This window comes from Trachurus trachurus (genome assembly GCF_905171665.1).
Source record: "Trachurus trachurus genome assembly, chromosome: 18".
Classification (NCBI taxonomy): domain Eukaryota; kingdom Metazoa; phylum Chordata; class Actinopteri; order Carangiformes; family Carangidae; genus Trachurus; species Trachurus trachurus.
In genome coordinates, this window is record NC_139909.1 from 20,307,417 (window position 1) to 20,323,895 (window position 16,479).

At 42.9% G+C, this 16,479-nt stretch overlaps 1 protein-coding gene across 1 annotated transcript in view; it reads left to right on the top strand.

Annotated features, from left to right (window-relative positions):
* The window catches only part of LOC311001781 (glucosidase 2 subunit beta-like), a 139,155-nt gene that overhangs the window by 115,934 nt on the left and 6,742 nt on the right, over positions 1-16,479 (top strand). Inside the window, exon 13 of the mRNA XM_083992938.1 lies at positions 324-395. Coding sequence (XP_083849064.1) covers positions 324-395 — 72 coding nt within the window. The remainder of the gene's footprint in view (positions 1-323; positions 396-16,479) is intronic.

Genomic DNA, 16,479 nt, shown 5'->3' on the forward strand with positions numbered 1-16,479 from the left:
CTTTAATATAAAAACATTACATTGTTATTTGCTGAGTTTGACATTTTATAATTGAAAACTAAATTTGAACATGTTACCTGGTCAACAAACCATACAGCTCTGAGACTTTGGCATTATTACACTGTAGTGTCATTTCTGGAGTAGTTCCTGAACAAAAATACACTTATTTCTGTGATAAATTAAATCAGACAAGTAGACATGTTTTATCTTTTTTATTCATAACATGAGAAAAAATGAGATACAGCAAAAGCTAATATTTTCTCTCTGGTCTCTTTTATATCTTGGGTACCATTTTCTCCTCATGTTCCCTTTTCTCTCTGCAGGTATACTTACACCCTGTGCCCATTCAATCAAGTCACACAGAAGAACACTGCAGGAACAGAGGTCTCATTAGGGTAAGTACCTCAATCACCTCACCTCTTGTAAAACCACAAAAGATGACCAGCCGGTATATGTCAGCAGCAATGGAAATCTACTAAATGCAATCAGACAGTTCTTTTGTATTAATCATTTCTAGGTTAACACAGGGTCAGCGCTACAGTGAAATGTACCGGATGGGGGGGAAAAAACAGGTCATATCAGCAATAAGAGCACTAGTTACATAAAATATAGAATACAAGATTGGAAGAAGAATAAAGATTGGATAAGAATATGAATAAATTATAACACTGTGCTGTACATACAGTACAGTATCTGACATGTATAGAGGTTCAACAGCAGCAGTCATGTGCTGTCCTGCCTCCACCACTCTGTGAGATGGAGATGGAGCAGAAGATAGTCGTTTGAATGAGTTATGATGAGTGTAAGAGGGTGGTTGTTGTCCTGGTTACTCGGGACGTCATCTGGCCATGGAGGGTGGAGGATATGACATTTCTAAAGTCTTCCGTGATGCTCTATGGATGTCAGTGTCTCCTGAGCTGAAGACAGTGGTCCATACTTTGAGTTGAGCTCTCCCCTGGCAGTGTGTGTTTTCAATTGGTGAAGACAGTGGCTGTTGGAACAACACTCGGATATTTATGTGTGTGTTCACTGATGTTGCCATGGGCGGTGTCCTCAAACATCTGCCAGTCAGTAGTTGTGTAAGCATCCCACCCCACCCCCCAAACCCCCACCCTCCTCAGTCTCTTTGTCCCATCGGTAAACGACTTCGGAAACCAGCTCTTCCTTCTGCAGTTTCCTCCCATACACAGAAAACAGTAGTGGTGCCCTCCACAAGGAAGGACAGGTGAGTGTTTTCAGATAGACACGTCTGAGTGGAGAGGAACCACCAGAGACTCAGACCAGGGTGGGGGAAGTGATATCTTGATAGTATTTTGGGAGAGTCGTCCTTGTGTTGTTTCTGTTAAAGTTGCTCCCAAAAACTGAACTAAGCATATGGGTATGAGACTTCGGTCCATTTACAATCCTGTACAGCACAACTGGGGATAGATTTATCAACCTGTGGGGGGAGGGGTAAACAGCTGTGAGGAGGACTGAACTCTGTGGGGAAGTAAGAAAAAAAAGAGAGATCTAACTTACTGTACAGTACTTTTTTTAAAAGACAGTCATCCATGGCTAAGGAAGAGTTAAAGGGATACTCCAACTTTTTTTTTTTTACGTGTTATGCCTCCAGAGATGGACAGAGTACTACTCGACCCCAGTACTTGAGTAAGAGTACAAATACTACTGGTCAAAATTTACTCGGTTACAAGTAAAAGTAGCTCAGTCGACATGTTACTCGAGTAAGAGTAAAAAAGTACTTGCTTTTAAAGGTAGCTACTTAAGTATCCAAAAGTAGGCTATATGATTTTAAATTTACTTTAAGTAAAAGTAATAGTAAGAGTACATTTCTTATTTTTCACATCAATGAATTAGCCTACTAGTCTATAATTTTTTCTAAATGAATTTAAGGACCTTTTAACTCTTGTTTCTGAGAATGAACTCTTTGAAACCAGCTGCACTGATGTGCTGCTTTTAGGGGTTAGGGTTTCCTTCTTTGACAAACACAGCTTGTGTCCAATAGGATTTTAGAAAAAAAAAAAAAAAAAGTAACAAGTACTTTTCAGCCTTCCTAGAAATTAACTCGAGTAAAAGTACAAATATTTGTCTTGGAAATGTATTCAAGTAAGAGTAATAAGTACCAAATAAATCTAATACTCAAGTAAAGTACAAATCCTCTGGATATGTACTTAAGTACAGTACTCAAGTAAATTTACTCCGTTACTGTCCACCACTGCTTGCCTCACTCCCGAGTCCATGACCAGCAGATAGACACCATCCTTTCGACTGTGCGTGCAGTAACAAGGGAGAGCCCGTATCGCCCGTAATTAGCTTAGCTCAAAAGCTGGAAGTGCATAGGTAGTGTTAGCCTGCCTCCACGTAAAGTCATCAGAGACACTCTTCAGAAACTCTAAACGGACCAATCTTCGTCTCAGAGCTGACTCTCCGGACGAGATTGGTCAAAATGGAGGGTTCAAGCCAAGACGGTTTATTTTGGTTCAAGCTAGCTACATCGAGGGTAGGTTAGCTTCCTATTTCAAAGTAAAAGCACAAATTCTATCGTCATGGTTTTCTGTATGTAAAGGGCAACGGGTGTTTTATTTTGTGAAAGTAGCCGGAAGTGCGTTGGTCACAACGGCTAGCTTGAGTAGCGTCGAATTCGCTGGAAAGCTGGTATTTAGACAAATGAACGACACACTGCTGATAGGAGGCAGGCTAACACTACTGATGCACTTCCAGCGGTGCGCCAGCTCTGCCCGTATCTCCCTTGTTACTGCACGCACAGTCGAAAGGATGGTGTCTATCTGCTTGTCATGGACTCGGGAGTGAGGCAAGACACGAAAAAAAAATGTTGGCGTATCCCAGTGTGTTGTTGTGTCGTGTTGGTAGCCGGACAAACCCTCCAGAGTGACGACACAGTCGGGTGCTCCGGGCTGCAGCCATGTGTCAGTGAACGCCTCTTGGTGTTAATCCATGAGTGCAGCTCACCTACAGTAGGTTCTTGTCCAGGAACTGAGCATCAAACAGCAGAACACTGGGAAAAGTAGATTTGTTGTTGTTGTTTTTTTGGTTTTGTTTAGTTTGTTTTTAATCGGGTTCTTCGGAGTCCCTGCAAGCTTCCCTCTCTGTGTTTTCTCTCTCCGACGTGTAAGTAAACAAAAGGGGAGTACGCCGTCTGTCGTGTCAAAAGGTCCGAGCCGTCTGATGATGATATCTCCGATCCGTGTTTGTCAAACTGAACGTTTGATAGCGCCGCCGTGCGAGAGAGAAAAAAAAGACAAAAAAAAAACAGCCAGTAATAAAAAAAGGAAATCCACACAGGTTTGCTGAGTTGACTCAGAGCTCTCATCAGTGCAGCCATCTTACAGCACCATCTGCACCACCCAGGACTAGACGGTAACAATTTAACGTTTGCAGTTCGACACTTTGAGTTTCACAGCATTGTGAATATATTGTGTGCTGTGACATTTCAGAGTTTGTTTCGGAGCATATTCACACTTCTAATATAAAACCACAAAAAGCTGGTTGTTGGTTTTTTTTTGTTTAGTTTTTTTTTCCATAGCAGCTTTTTGGAATCCCAAATACATTTTGTCGTCCTTGGTCTTTTATCATCCAATAAAGCCAGAAAGTGTCACGATTCTCAGACAAGGAAGCCAAGAGCACTCAGGAGGCAGATGTAAAAGTAAACAGTCTTTACATAGGAATATATAAATCCAAACAGGCAAAACACAAGTACAAAGGTTTGGGCTGAGGCAAAATCCCACTCCCTGGAAAAAAAAAACACAACACAGGCAAGGTCAACAGCACGGGCAGGATCAAAACAGACTGAGATAAGGCACGTGGTACAAAGACAATCTGGCAGAGTCAGTGGAGATGGAGGGAAAGGCAGAGCAGAGTTAGAACAGGTATCCAGAAATAACACTGAAAATTAAAACCATTACTTCATTTTTTATATAATTTGATAAATCCACATGACCACATTCTTCATTTTTATGAATGGACCTGATAGAAATACCCGTAAAGCTCTTTAATCATTGTTACAGTGTTCGTGTAAAGTTATCCTAAAACCAATATTTTGCGCTATTGATTTTTTTTTTATTCTTATTGTTATTCAACCTCCGTTAGGCTTCATATGACCTTTAATCAATCGCTAACAGATCTCTATTATAGGCTTAATACCTTTTGATCAATGACAAACAGGGGGTGAGTTTCATATACTGCTGGGGTTATATTTCCTCAGCCTCAAAGGGTTTCAATTTCATCTAAAGGATTATGCTCTGGCCTTTTACCGTCCCCCCGGGATTGACAGTGTGGACGAGCTGGACAGCGGTGTGTGTGTGTATATGTGTGTGTGGGAACGCCTGTAAGACGCCACTCAGCAGCCGTACAAGCCTCAACCTCTTAGATGTCACTGAACATTTTTTTCTCATTCTTTGTTCCTCAGGAGTGTCGGTGCATTGATTGGAAGTGAAATTGCTCCAAGTCCAAAACACTACCTGCACTTTAACAGTAACTCTTTCAGTCAGATGTGTTTTGATTTTTTTTTTATGAAACAACAACTTTTCACACCACCTTTTTCCACCTTCTCATCATTCCAACTTCTTTGTCAAACAGATCAAGGAAAAAGAAACTTATACAACGTTTCCCCCCCGTTCTTTCACTTTTTTTTTTTTTTCCCTCTTCTTTGAATGTTCGATTTGAGGTGATAATTACGGGATGTCGCCTCACTGTCCTGTTCCGCTCTCTCATTAGCCTTCACCGTCAGCCATCCGACACTTTTATAGGGTGCAATTACGGAAAAGCTATTCCATCGACATTGACACCTCTCTTGGAAGAAAAAAAAAAGGCTTTTATGATTTGCTGCAGCTCCTCCCTGAAGAGGGATGGATGGGCGGCTGGGTGGGGGGGCTCAATAGCGGTGCTGTTTTGGCTGGAGCGGTCACACGGGCTAACAACTTGTTTTACGCACAGACAATATAAAGGCCTAAATGACCAGGGAAGATTTGCAACACAGTGTCAAAACAGTTTGACTCCTTTGAGATGCGACGCCATTAGGCTCCGCTCGTCTTTTCTTGGCAGCTGAAGTAAGATGTTGAAGATAATTTATTAGCAATTATCTGTCCCTGCACATATAGTTTTGCTTTCAGATGGCAAATTAATTGGAATCTAAAGCAGGGCTGTGTTCTTTTTTGCACCGCCATCTCCCACACTACCCACTCACTTTTGGAGCGGAAAGTGCAAATGCTTCACCATGTTTTTAGCGCAGGAAGAGGAAAAAAAAGGAAAAGGGAAGAACAGAATGCTAACTGTGAGTAATGTGACCCCCAGAGCTGCTGCCTGCCTGTCACTCATGATGGTATGGAAGGGCAGAAGGACCAAACGGTACCAGTGGTCAAACACATCTCCGACTCACGCGGGTTGGTCACTCTGTCTGGAACAAAATCGCTTGCCAAACAGCACCCGAGGGGAAGATTGAGAATATATATTTCACATGAAATGCTGCAAGAGCGATGTTGCTGAGATGAAAAAGGACCGAATGATCCTGATCCCTCCTTTTTTATTTTTTCTATTTTTTATTTTATTTTACCACAGCGCGTTAATGTCAAGGTTAGCACTAGTTTGATACTTCGCTCAGTTCATCACATGCAAACCCAAACACCTCATTGGTATTTGGCCGGCGTGTAGGCAGGCAGTGCAGCACTATATGATGTACTATACTGTTTTCAGAAAGTGTATGTGGAATGGTTTTGGGGAAGGAGAGGAGGGATGGGGGGTGGGGGGGTGGGGCGGCACATGAATCATAGCTCGCACGCTGGGAATAAAGTTCATTTTTTATCCAGACAGACCATCAGTCAGCCCCTTGCAGGATATGGCTGGGCCTCCTGATATCAATCTGCATGGAGGCATCCTCCTTCTCCCCAGAGGGGGGTTGGGGAGAGAGGGGGGAGTGCTTTGATTTAAACGACAGCATTTATCACACCTGCTCCGGCATCCTAAAGGACAACCATGTGAAGAGGAGGAGAAAAAAAGGGGGGGGAGGGAGAGAAAGAGAGAGAGAGAGAGGGAGAAACAGCATTAACATGTGTGGCCTGTCAATGAAAGTGCAAAGCCGGAACTGTGACTACTGTGGCAATGACATTGCTGATACTCGCTGCTACCATTCCCGCTAATTTGTATTAGTTATGTTACGTTTCTGCTGTATTAAACCGAGGGTGTTGCTGCTGAATTCTGATTATGGCTCATGGCCAAGCGCGCTCAGTTTGTGAAGTGCGTCAAGCCTCATAAATGTTAAAATTGTTCCCTGAGTCCTAACCTTCCTTCATGCTTGGTTTTGCAGAATAGTTGGCGTTAGACCATTAACCATACAAATGTTCTTAGGAAACAATAAATCAGCCGGGGAACACTTTCTTTTGTAGCTTGCTTGCTCTTATATTGTGGCCACACACGCATCGCCATAAAGATTTCATAAGGCACGGCAGTCATACTGTATGCTCCCAATTATCTGTAAATGTAGATATTATACAACTCATATTCACCTCTTGAATTCCAATGTCTCCCATTTTCCATTTCGCCTTCCTGCCTTTCGGTCTCGGCAGCTCAACCGCTTCCTGAAATGGCCATTGCAACAATAACATCAGCAGCGATAATGATAATAGAGTAGAAGAAAATGCTTGCATTGCGACAAACACCATCCCACTGTGACAGCGTCGTCCATCTTCATAATGTCCCGCACCCCCACCCACACCAAGACACGCCGGTTACAATGACAGGACGGCGAACACGGGGGTTTACGTCTCAAAAGACAAACAAATACACACATACCTAAATCGGTAATGTGCAGCAGCATATAGGGGTTTGTGTTGTGCTTGTATGAGCTTATATAAGCATACAGTTTTGTTTGTTAGAGGAGGAAACACACACACAGAGTGCATACTCTACCTATACAAACATTGATCACACTTTGTCACCAGCATGTCACACTCATTTCCCACCAGCCTCCCTGGTATTGATGTTTTTCATCAATAATGATGTATTGAAGGTTGTAATGTTTGTTTGTTTCTCAGTACAATATCGTAATTTGCAACTAATACATTGGCAGTTTACGCAACAGCAACTTTCCAGCCTCTTTGGTTCCATGTTGCCTTAATGGAAACCAATAGGAACAGATGACTGAGATATGAATATTGACACTCGCTCTCATATCTGCATCGAATCAAGTTTGGAGATAGAAGCATCTGGTTCGCTCAGCATAAAGCCTGAAGGAAGAGGAAGAGGGAGAGGTAACACTGAAGACTCAAACACACTGATCAACACAATGAAACTCATCCATACAGACATACATGCAGCATAAATGTAGAGCTAGTTAGCGTAGCCTGGAAGCAGGGAAAAGGGCTAGTTCAGCTTCTTTCAAATGAGCTGTTTGCCCCAAATACAAACAGTTTACTCCATCTGCCAAAAAATGATAATTTAATTCTCTCAACTTCTCAATATGGAGCGTTCATGTTGTGGTCGAGACCACCTAACCCGAGACAGAGTCAGGACCAAGACCAAGGGGGGCAAGACCAAGACTAAGACCGAGACCAAACCAATGTATGACCATTTTCAAGACTATTTCTGTATTCAGTACTAGTACTTATATGTGGCTTGATATTTACATTATTCCTCAGCTAAAAAGAAAAGACAATTGTATGTAAAATCTATACCATTTTTAATTGAAACAAAGTTTGGATTGAACTAAAGAACACATAAGAACACATTGGTGCAACCAAGTTTTTCAGATGGTTACACAAGCATATTTTGTAGAACAATTTGAATTATCTTAAAGTTATTGAATTACATTACGTAAACCGAAGTGAGAGAGACATTGGCAGTTAAATGAAAGATGTCACCGCAGCTATGGTCTTGACGGGTCTTGAGAAAAAATCCGAGCTGGACCGAGACAAAACCAAGTGAAAATGTAGTCGATCATAGACAAGACAAAGACCTTTAAAATGTGGTCTCGAGACCGGTACCACAGCACTATGAAGCGTATATCCGACCACACACACTGAAAGATAAAATCTAACACGGGACACCGGAAACGGCTCCTTCCAGTCAGCAGCGAGCACCCAATATATAATTTCATTTTAATTCCTTTCAAATGACTCTAATGGCTTAAACACATGCAGCACCACAGCTCACTATCAGTCCGATCCATTTAAGTTTTAAAAACACAAGTCCCCAGGAAGTACATTGTCAACACCCAGTAATTAGCTCAGTATTCAAGCCATTTGCTCCTAACAACCACAACAACAACAAAAAAAACAACTCTTTAAAGTATGCCCTCACAACAGTGCCTGGCCATAATAACCTTTCACCACGAGCTGAAGTGCATTTGAAATATTTATGTGGCCCCCTCTCAGAGTCAGCTTAGGATAAACACATGGAAATGGCTCCTGCCGTAATGATACAGGACAGACAGACAGAGAGGTTTGAACTCGGAAACCTTCGCTCTGCATGTTGAGCCAAATAAGTGACAGCGGTAATCTTTTATGCTTTTCTAAAGGTCAGCGTGGAGGAAAAGATGTGGGAAAAAAAATCGAAAAACATGGACGTATCCACCCGTAGACGTATGTGGACAGATGAATAAAAATAGGAAGCCTTAAGAATAGCATCCTCGTTGTTTCCTCCAGACAGAGGAGGGTGGGATGATTTAAATGTAGCGGAGGAGGAAGGGATCAGTCCTGGGGTCATCCAATGAGTTTTTTTGTTTTGGGACTCCAGGGAAATCAGGTGGCCACGCGGTCGGGGTCAGGGGGTGGGGGGGTGGGGGGTGTGGGTCGGCGTGTGTCGCCCTGGAAAGTTCAAGGAGCCGGGGCCTTTCTATTGTGCCGGGGTCAAACTGCTCTGCACTCGTCATCATCGAGGGGCACGCGGCGGGAGGAGGAGGAAGAAAAGGCAGCGCTGAAATTGTGCAGGGCCCCGGCGAGCAGCTTGCTTGTTGTTCACCCTTTCAACCTTGGAAACACACTGCGTTTAACGGTCCAAGCTTGGAACACGCCCAGCTGAAAAACTGGATAGACAAAACAGGAATAACAATAATAACTCCTAGACACTGAGGTATGAATATACAAAGCTTAAAAGAGCAGCAAAAAGGGAAGATTTTCACCACTTGGGCTGTGACTCACAATGTATGAAGGTTATAAATGTCCAGATGCATGAATATTATGAAGGAGATGCATAGGCTGCAGGTAGGTAGGCACAGATAGCGCTACTATGTTGTCAACTCACAGGAACAAATAAAACATATTTAAAAAGTCTATTGTGAAACTTAAAAAAAAGAAGCTATTAGTGTTGTCAGTTTCTCCTGCAGGTTCATATCGCTCAGTATTCAAACCCACAGGTCTCCCTAGAACTGCTTTATTGAACAGTAGATTTTCAACAGCAAACAGTGGAGAAGTGAGGTAGCCTAGCAACATTGAAACCACAGTGAATGACTGTGTGTGCCCACTGCGAAGGAGCCAGGCAGTTGAAATGACAGCACAGAGCAACCCCAGAGAGAGTGGGATGTTCTGGCCACCGTGGAAAATACAAATAGGTTGACGGTTTGTAGCTATACTGTATACGTGTGATTTCTCCACATCTGCCTTTTTCTTTTTCTTGGAGCTACGTACAGACATACAACAACAGTTTTCTCACAACGACTTGCCAGGCTTGTGACCTTACATTGTTTTGCAGCTCTTATAGCGCTTTAAATAATAGATCCCCCGGAATGTAACAGAGAAAATGTCCAGGTGCTGAGAGGCAGAGGTGCAGCCATGTGAATGCCTCCAGGCTGTCAATCCCCTCCGAGAGGCCTTAGCATGTACGATCCAGCTGAGCAAATTCATTGGCACGACAGGAGACTACTCTAATATGAAAATATGTATTTGATCAATAAGCGTCAATTTGTCTTGAGGGCAGCTAAAGAAACGTCATTTTAAAAAGTATAAAGAGGGGGGGAATGAAATTGTGATGGCAAATATATCACGTCCCTTCTCCTTCCAAGATTAATTACTGTTCACTTGCAGTTTTCTGCAGTGGCTGCGCATGTATAAACAGGAGAAAATTACTGTAGCTAATTATCTCGATAGGTGGCCATTTTATTGCACAGCAATCGCGAGGGAGCTGTAAGATTATTACTGTAAAACTGCTCAAACACAAGCAGGTTACAAATGAGCACAAAGAAGCTGAACGTCAACCTGAGATGGAATCAGGGAACGACACACTTGAAACAAGCTCTCGACAAAATACTGTAGCTTCTCCGACTTAGCGCCGCCAGGTATACGGGCTAAAAATACAAGAAGGATATTTTTCCGACGTTTTGACAGTGTTGCGATTTGATTGTTTTCAGCTTCCAACAGCTCTGATGTGTGAGACACTGACAGTGTTAGGTCAATTAAGTACAGAAATGACCAGCAATCACAACCACAGCTCTAACAATCAGTTGTAAGTAAAAAGTGGATTAGCATCTAACGTCAGTTTATAAGTGGGCAAGCTAACGATAAATTATCATACATGCTTTTTTTTTAGTTGTAATCTCTGCTGTTGAAAAACATTTCCATCACTCGGTCTTTACTGTCCTGCTGTCTCCGGCCCTCCACCCGCTCATTGACTCACCTCATTGTGTTGAACTGGTGACCTTTAACTCTCCACGGTCAAGGGCTCATGGGAAATGGCTTTTGTTAAGGATGACTAAAGACAGAAATAATAAATGTATTTCAGTATCACTTTGCTAAAAAAAAAAAAAAAAACCTCAGTCATAAAAAGTCAGTTATTCATAATCAGCCCTGTCTAGACGAATTAAGAGAACAAATTAATCAATTATTCTAGAGTGAAGTTTTATTAATTTGCGTTCATCTGAGTGAACACTATCTGTATGTGAAGGTTGAATAACAATCCTTTTTATGCTAATTTGATACTGGCGTATTGTTGACAGTATGGGCGACGTCACATTTATATGACACCTGGATTTGGATGATGAGACATTTTTCTAATGTAAAGGCATTACACGTTACATTTTACATTTTGATTAGTGATGCACCAATGCATGCGGCTGATATTCGCCTCATTGACTGCCATTGGCCATCGGAAAATAATGATGGCATTGGCAGTGATATTGTGGCATATTGCGCCACAGACACCAGAGAGTGTGTGCACGTTCAATTTGCTAAGGTTAAGTGAGCGAAAATGACATTTTTTTGTGAGTAATGAAGATTTCTATGGTTCCTTTACACAAAAGTGGAATAAACAACCGAGAAAAAACATCGGTACCAGCATCGGTCATCAGCCAAATTGTTATTTCAAACATCGGTATCTGTATCGACCCAGAATTTCGGTACATCCCTAATTTTAATATTTCTATAGGTTTGCATCATACAAGCAGCACACAGTGCTAGTGTTACATGCATAATCTTCATTATCTTGCTCCCCTGATTAAATTTTTTATCACGCTGTCACGTCGAAAACAAGCACATCACATTTCCATGCACATTTCTTTTCAGTAAACTGACTAATGGCTGTTTGTTGCTTTACTCGCCGCCACTGATTTGCATTGCGTTATGAATGCGTTCACTTAATGAGTGGAGTGATGCTCCCCCTCATATGTTCATATCAAAGCCAGTTTCGTCTCTTAATTGTTTTGATAGGCATTAAATAAAAAATAAAAAATAAAAGATGTTTTATTATTTATTTATTTATTTTCCATCTTATCTAAGCCGTAATGATTTAACCTACAGAGTAGTGACAGTTCCGCTGGAACAAGTGCATAATTATACATTTAAGTGTTCTACTTAATGCGCTCATTTTCAAGCTGTCAAGGTCATTTGCTGGAGTGCCATTAGCAAAGAGAGGGCCCCTCTTTACCTGGGAACATGGCAGCCGCTTATGCCCAACACTCAAAGAGGAGCATGCCACAGTACAGTAGTGCAGCTACTGACAACCACATACAAGACAAAAAAACACACTCAACACACTCACTAGCCTACTATAGGAAATGTAAACGCCTATATATTTGTGTTCTTAATGTGTCCCTGAACCCATCGGCCCACACTCTATCTGGCAATCAAGGTGAAGGGGGTAATGACTCTTGTGTGTCTGAGGAGAGGGTTAAAGTGGTAGGCAGTGGAGGGTGGGTGGAGTTGACACTGTGAACCCCTGATGGCCTTTCTGCTGGGTAGCCATGGCAACATCTAGCCCAGTCGTTAATGAGGCACAAGTGAGCTGTTAACAGAATACTGATTTGGGTTTGACATCAGCCCCCGATTCATATCTGTCAGGAGCCGCTGATGCGCCCGCGTAACGCCTCGCCGTTGATGTCTATGCGCGCGAACAGACACACAAAATGTGTCACACTGTTGTAAAATAATTAGGTCAACACTCTATGAAAACCGGCCAACCAAACATCCACATTAAACAGAAACATCTGATTTGTGGGAGATCTGACCTGTTGAGGATTTATTTATATCCCCACGTTCATTAGTATTCATTATGTAATAATATATTTAATCCACTCCCGCACTCCATAATTTAGAAATACCTACTAGCAAAGGCAAAAAGAGGAGGTATGAACGCCTTCTTTGTGTATATCAGGAACATGACATGTAGTGAAAGCAAAGCCCTGCCCGAGCATGTGCCCTTCACATGTTCCAACACCTATAAATTATTTAGCAAGGTGCTGGGCGCCATGGGTGGCAGCAGGGCGAGAGGAGCATCAGTGACTGGCACAGTAATAACAGTGGCCGGGCTCATCTGAGAGCAGCCGCTCGCTGATTGGTGACCTTACGTGAGTGGCACACGGTCGGTGGTGGTCGGCCTTTTTTTTTTATTTTTTGGTGATTCACCGAACCCAAATGAACCAGCGGTTTCCAAATTGCTCTCTCTCTGTCTCTCCTCACCTGCCACGTCTCAGGCTTTAAATGATTAGCACATTAACGGGCGCGGGCGGCGAGGAGGGGGCTAACTGGCTGCTCCAGACCCCCTTGTTAAAGCGAGCGAGGGGCTGCGAGGTGTAATTCATCGCCGTGGCGGCTAATGAGCGGATGCTACAGTGCGAAAGTGACAGTAATAAGCGCAGACGTTGCACCATCTTAACACTGGTACTGTATGTCATTAGCATCGCGGCTAAGGTTAGGATTCAGGATGAGGAGGTGCCGGGTAGAGAGGAGTATTTACAAGTAATCTGATGCTGAGCTGGCACATCAGTTACTGCAAATGAGCTGAGTGTGTTTGAGTGACTTAGCCTGATGCTGCTGCTCTCTAATAGGAAGAGATAGGAGCTGCCTGTAGGGCTGGTTAGCTTCTGAAATGTTTCAATACCGGCGCCAGAACAGTGTGTGATTTTGGGGGAAAAAAAGAAAGAAAACCTAACGGCCTTTTATTTCAGTACCTCACACCGAGAAATGTGTTTAGCTTCTCCTCCTTTCAAATTAGCACCTTTTCTGTTAGAAGTCTTTCACATGCGATACATATGGATGTAAGCATGTTTCACGGATGCAGTTTTTGAGTCTAACCATGATGCTTCAGTGGAGCTTACGTCAGCTTTCTAATGTCTACAAACACACACACACACACACACACACACACAGAGGACTGAAGGCAAATGAGCAAATTTATATTCAGTTTACTTGAGGAAACCACAGACATACCAAACGGGGCCACCACTGTGTTCTTTTCTCCCTGTGGTTTTGTTCATCCAGTTTCTCTCCAGTGAAGGCCCAGGGTCTCAAAACACACACACACACACACACACAAGCTTTACACAGACACACATCAATGCATACACAAATACACACTTTTGGCCCAGATTTTTTTTTCTTTTTCTCTCTCTCTCCCCCCCCCCCCCCCCCTAAAGTATCTGCGGGGTGTTTAAACACCAGAGTAGAGTTGTCTAAATGATAATTGCTTCTGAAAGGTTGATTTGTGGCTATATCAGAGGGGGTAACTCTCCACTCAGTGTTGAGCAAGATTAGCTGTGGATCTTCGGGATTTATCACTCGAGGCGTGAGGATTAGCGCCGCGGTGAAGTTTAAAACAGAATCACTGGCGACCGCATCGTTTTAAAGAAATAAGAAGAGCTTATATCAGCTCAAGCCATTATCAGAAGAAGAAAAGGAAGCTAATCAGCTTTTTTTTAACGCTAATTATTCCTAATGAGGATAAGATTATAAAAAGTCAGTAAAACAATATCACTTGCAGCCCGATGTTGTCATAACATTCACAAAAATGGGGGGAAAAATGGAAGTTTGGACACGTTATTGTTGTTTTTCTATCCTTCTCCGGCTCCATCTTGAGTCTTTAGCAGTAAACTTGGCTCTAAAGGAGCTGAAACTGCAATTTTTTAATGGTATTTTCGTGGCTAGTGGATGTAATTAAATCACAGCTCCATCTGCCATTCTTTGCATCAATGGAAATCACACCTTAGCGATTCAGAGAGGAAATTAAATGAAAGCGAGCAGTTAGAGGTACGTCTGAGTTCTCCCACCCCCCTACTATCTCATCCACAATGTAAAGTAAATGTATGGGTAATGGGTTTAGCTGGCCTGATACGCCGCTATTAAAGGTTTATCTGTGATGGAAGGTGCATTTTATGGTATTAGAGGACACCAGACAAAGAATGAGTCATAACCCAGATATCCTTAAATAAGATTCTCGACGTTTTAAGTCTTAAAAGTAGCATGTGTTCAATATCTCCCGTCATTAATCATTAAAAGGAAGTCTGCCTCCGTGGCCCCTCTCTTGCCTCCATGTGGTTTGGGAATGGATTTCCACAAAAGCTAAGATGTGATTTACTCTCCACTGCCAATGTTAATCTGTTTACATATTTTAATTATCTCCATTTGTGTTTGTTTTTTTCTTGTACTGTACTGAAAACAGAAATGTGTCTTCTCCCTTGGAAAAATTGGAGCCAGTGATCTGAATAGTAATGTTGGGGTGTGAGCTGTTTTTTTTGTTTTTTTTCTCTAATGCCGGGCAGGCGAACAGGGTTTCCAGCTTGGCTGCAGAAAAACAGGTGCGGCAGATCAGCCAACATGTTATGAAGGAAGAAAATACGTACAGTAACCCAGATAATTTAAGGAGACCGGCCCTGCTGCTGCCGCCAGAGCAAGCCGACATCATCTGTAGCATGTCTGCAGCTTTAAGCCCAACTGTGATAAATTGGAGGAGAAAATGAAGTTGTCATTGAGCCAGGGGGTCCATTTTACACATTTGGGTTGTGCTATATTGTCTGTCACAGGGTCAGACTAACATATAGAAATGTTAATGCCATGAAATTAAGCAATAAGGTCCAATGTGGTGGTGTTTTTTTTTCCTTCCAAGGTGTAAATAACAAGCTGTGTGCACTATTCTGGTGATAAGTGTAGAATGACTGTAGGAAATAGGCCTGCCAATACCGAGTGCAAGTAGGTATTATTACAGGGAATGATCTGTCAATAAGATTCCATCTCGTGACTCCTGCGAGTCCAGATGACTGGAGTGTGTTGGCCACATCTCAGTGATAACTCAAGCCTAATTGACAGGGCCTACGCTGCCTCCTGGGGCGCGGGACGGCTGACAGAGCGAGAATGGAGATTAAAGGAGGAAGTGAACGAAGGTGAGGGGATGTTGGGGGTTGTGGGGGTGGGGGGTGGCGGAGGTGATGCGCGAGGGATCGGCGGTCAACTAGCAGCGAGAAGCAGAAGCACTGTCACTTTCTCCGCTTGCCATGTCTGCCGGGCCCTGACAGCAATCCATTTGAGGGCCTCCCCGGTGCTAACAGAGTGCTAAAACCCAATCAAACAGGCTGGAAGGAAAAAGGCGAGACGCTCGGGCCCAGCTCGGCTTCCACTTGTGTGAGCAATTCACCTCCGACTAACCCGTTCAGGCATCTTAAATAAGCCATGCGCGTCATGGTCGGCAGAAAAGCCACACTGAGGGACCTGAAGACAGACGTGTCTGTAACCACCGCAGAGTGGTTTTTACAAATCAGAGAGGTCTCCCTGTTTGACCCTCTCCAAGGTCAAACAAGAATAAAGTAAAGAACTAGAAAAAATGTGTATTTCCACAGCCTGCCATATTCTTTTTTCTTTTTTTTAAAGGGGTAGTTCACCCAAAATTCAAGTTTCACTCATTATCTACTCACCCTCATGTCGACTAAGGGCTGGGAGAATTTTCAGAGTCCTCCGTGCCTTCTCTGAGTTATGGGGATGGTCCGCGCAGCAGTATTTGTCCATATAATGGTTGTGAATGGTGCTCACTTTTCTTCGTCCAAAAAGACACACCAAAAAACATCCAAATACCTCCATAGTGCTCGTCTGTAATGTTCCTCTTGTATTGAAGCCCCGACATGAGAAATTGTTTCGAAAAAAATTAAATAAGTCTATATTTTAAGCTTGTTTGTAGCGGAAGCTCCCAGTGTCTCAGTTCACTGCTCTTCCTGTGTCAGTGCAAATCACGCGGAACAATTTCTCATGTCGGGGCTTCAATACAGGAGGAACATTACAG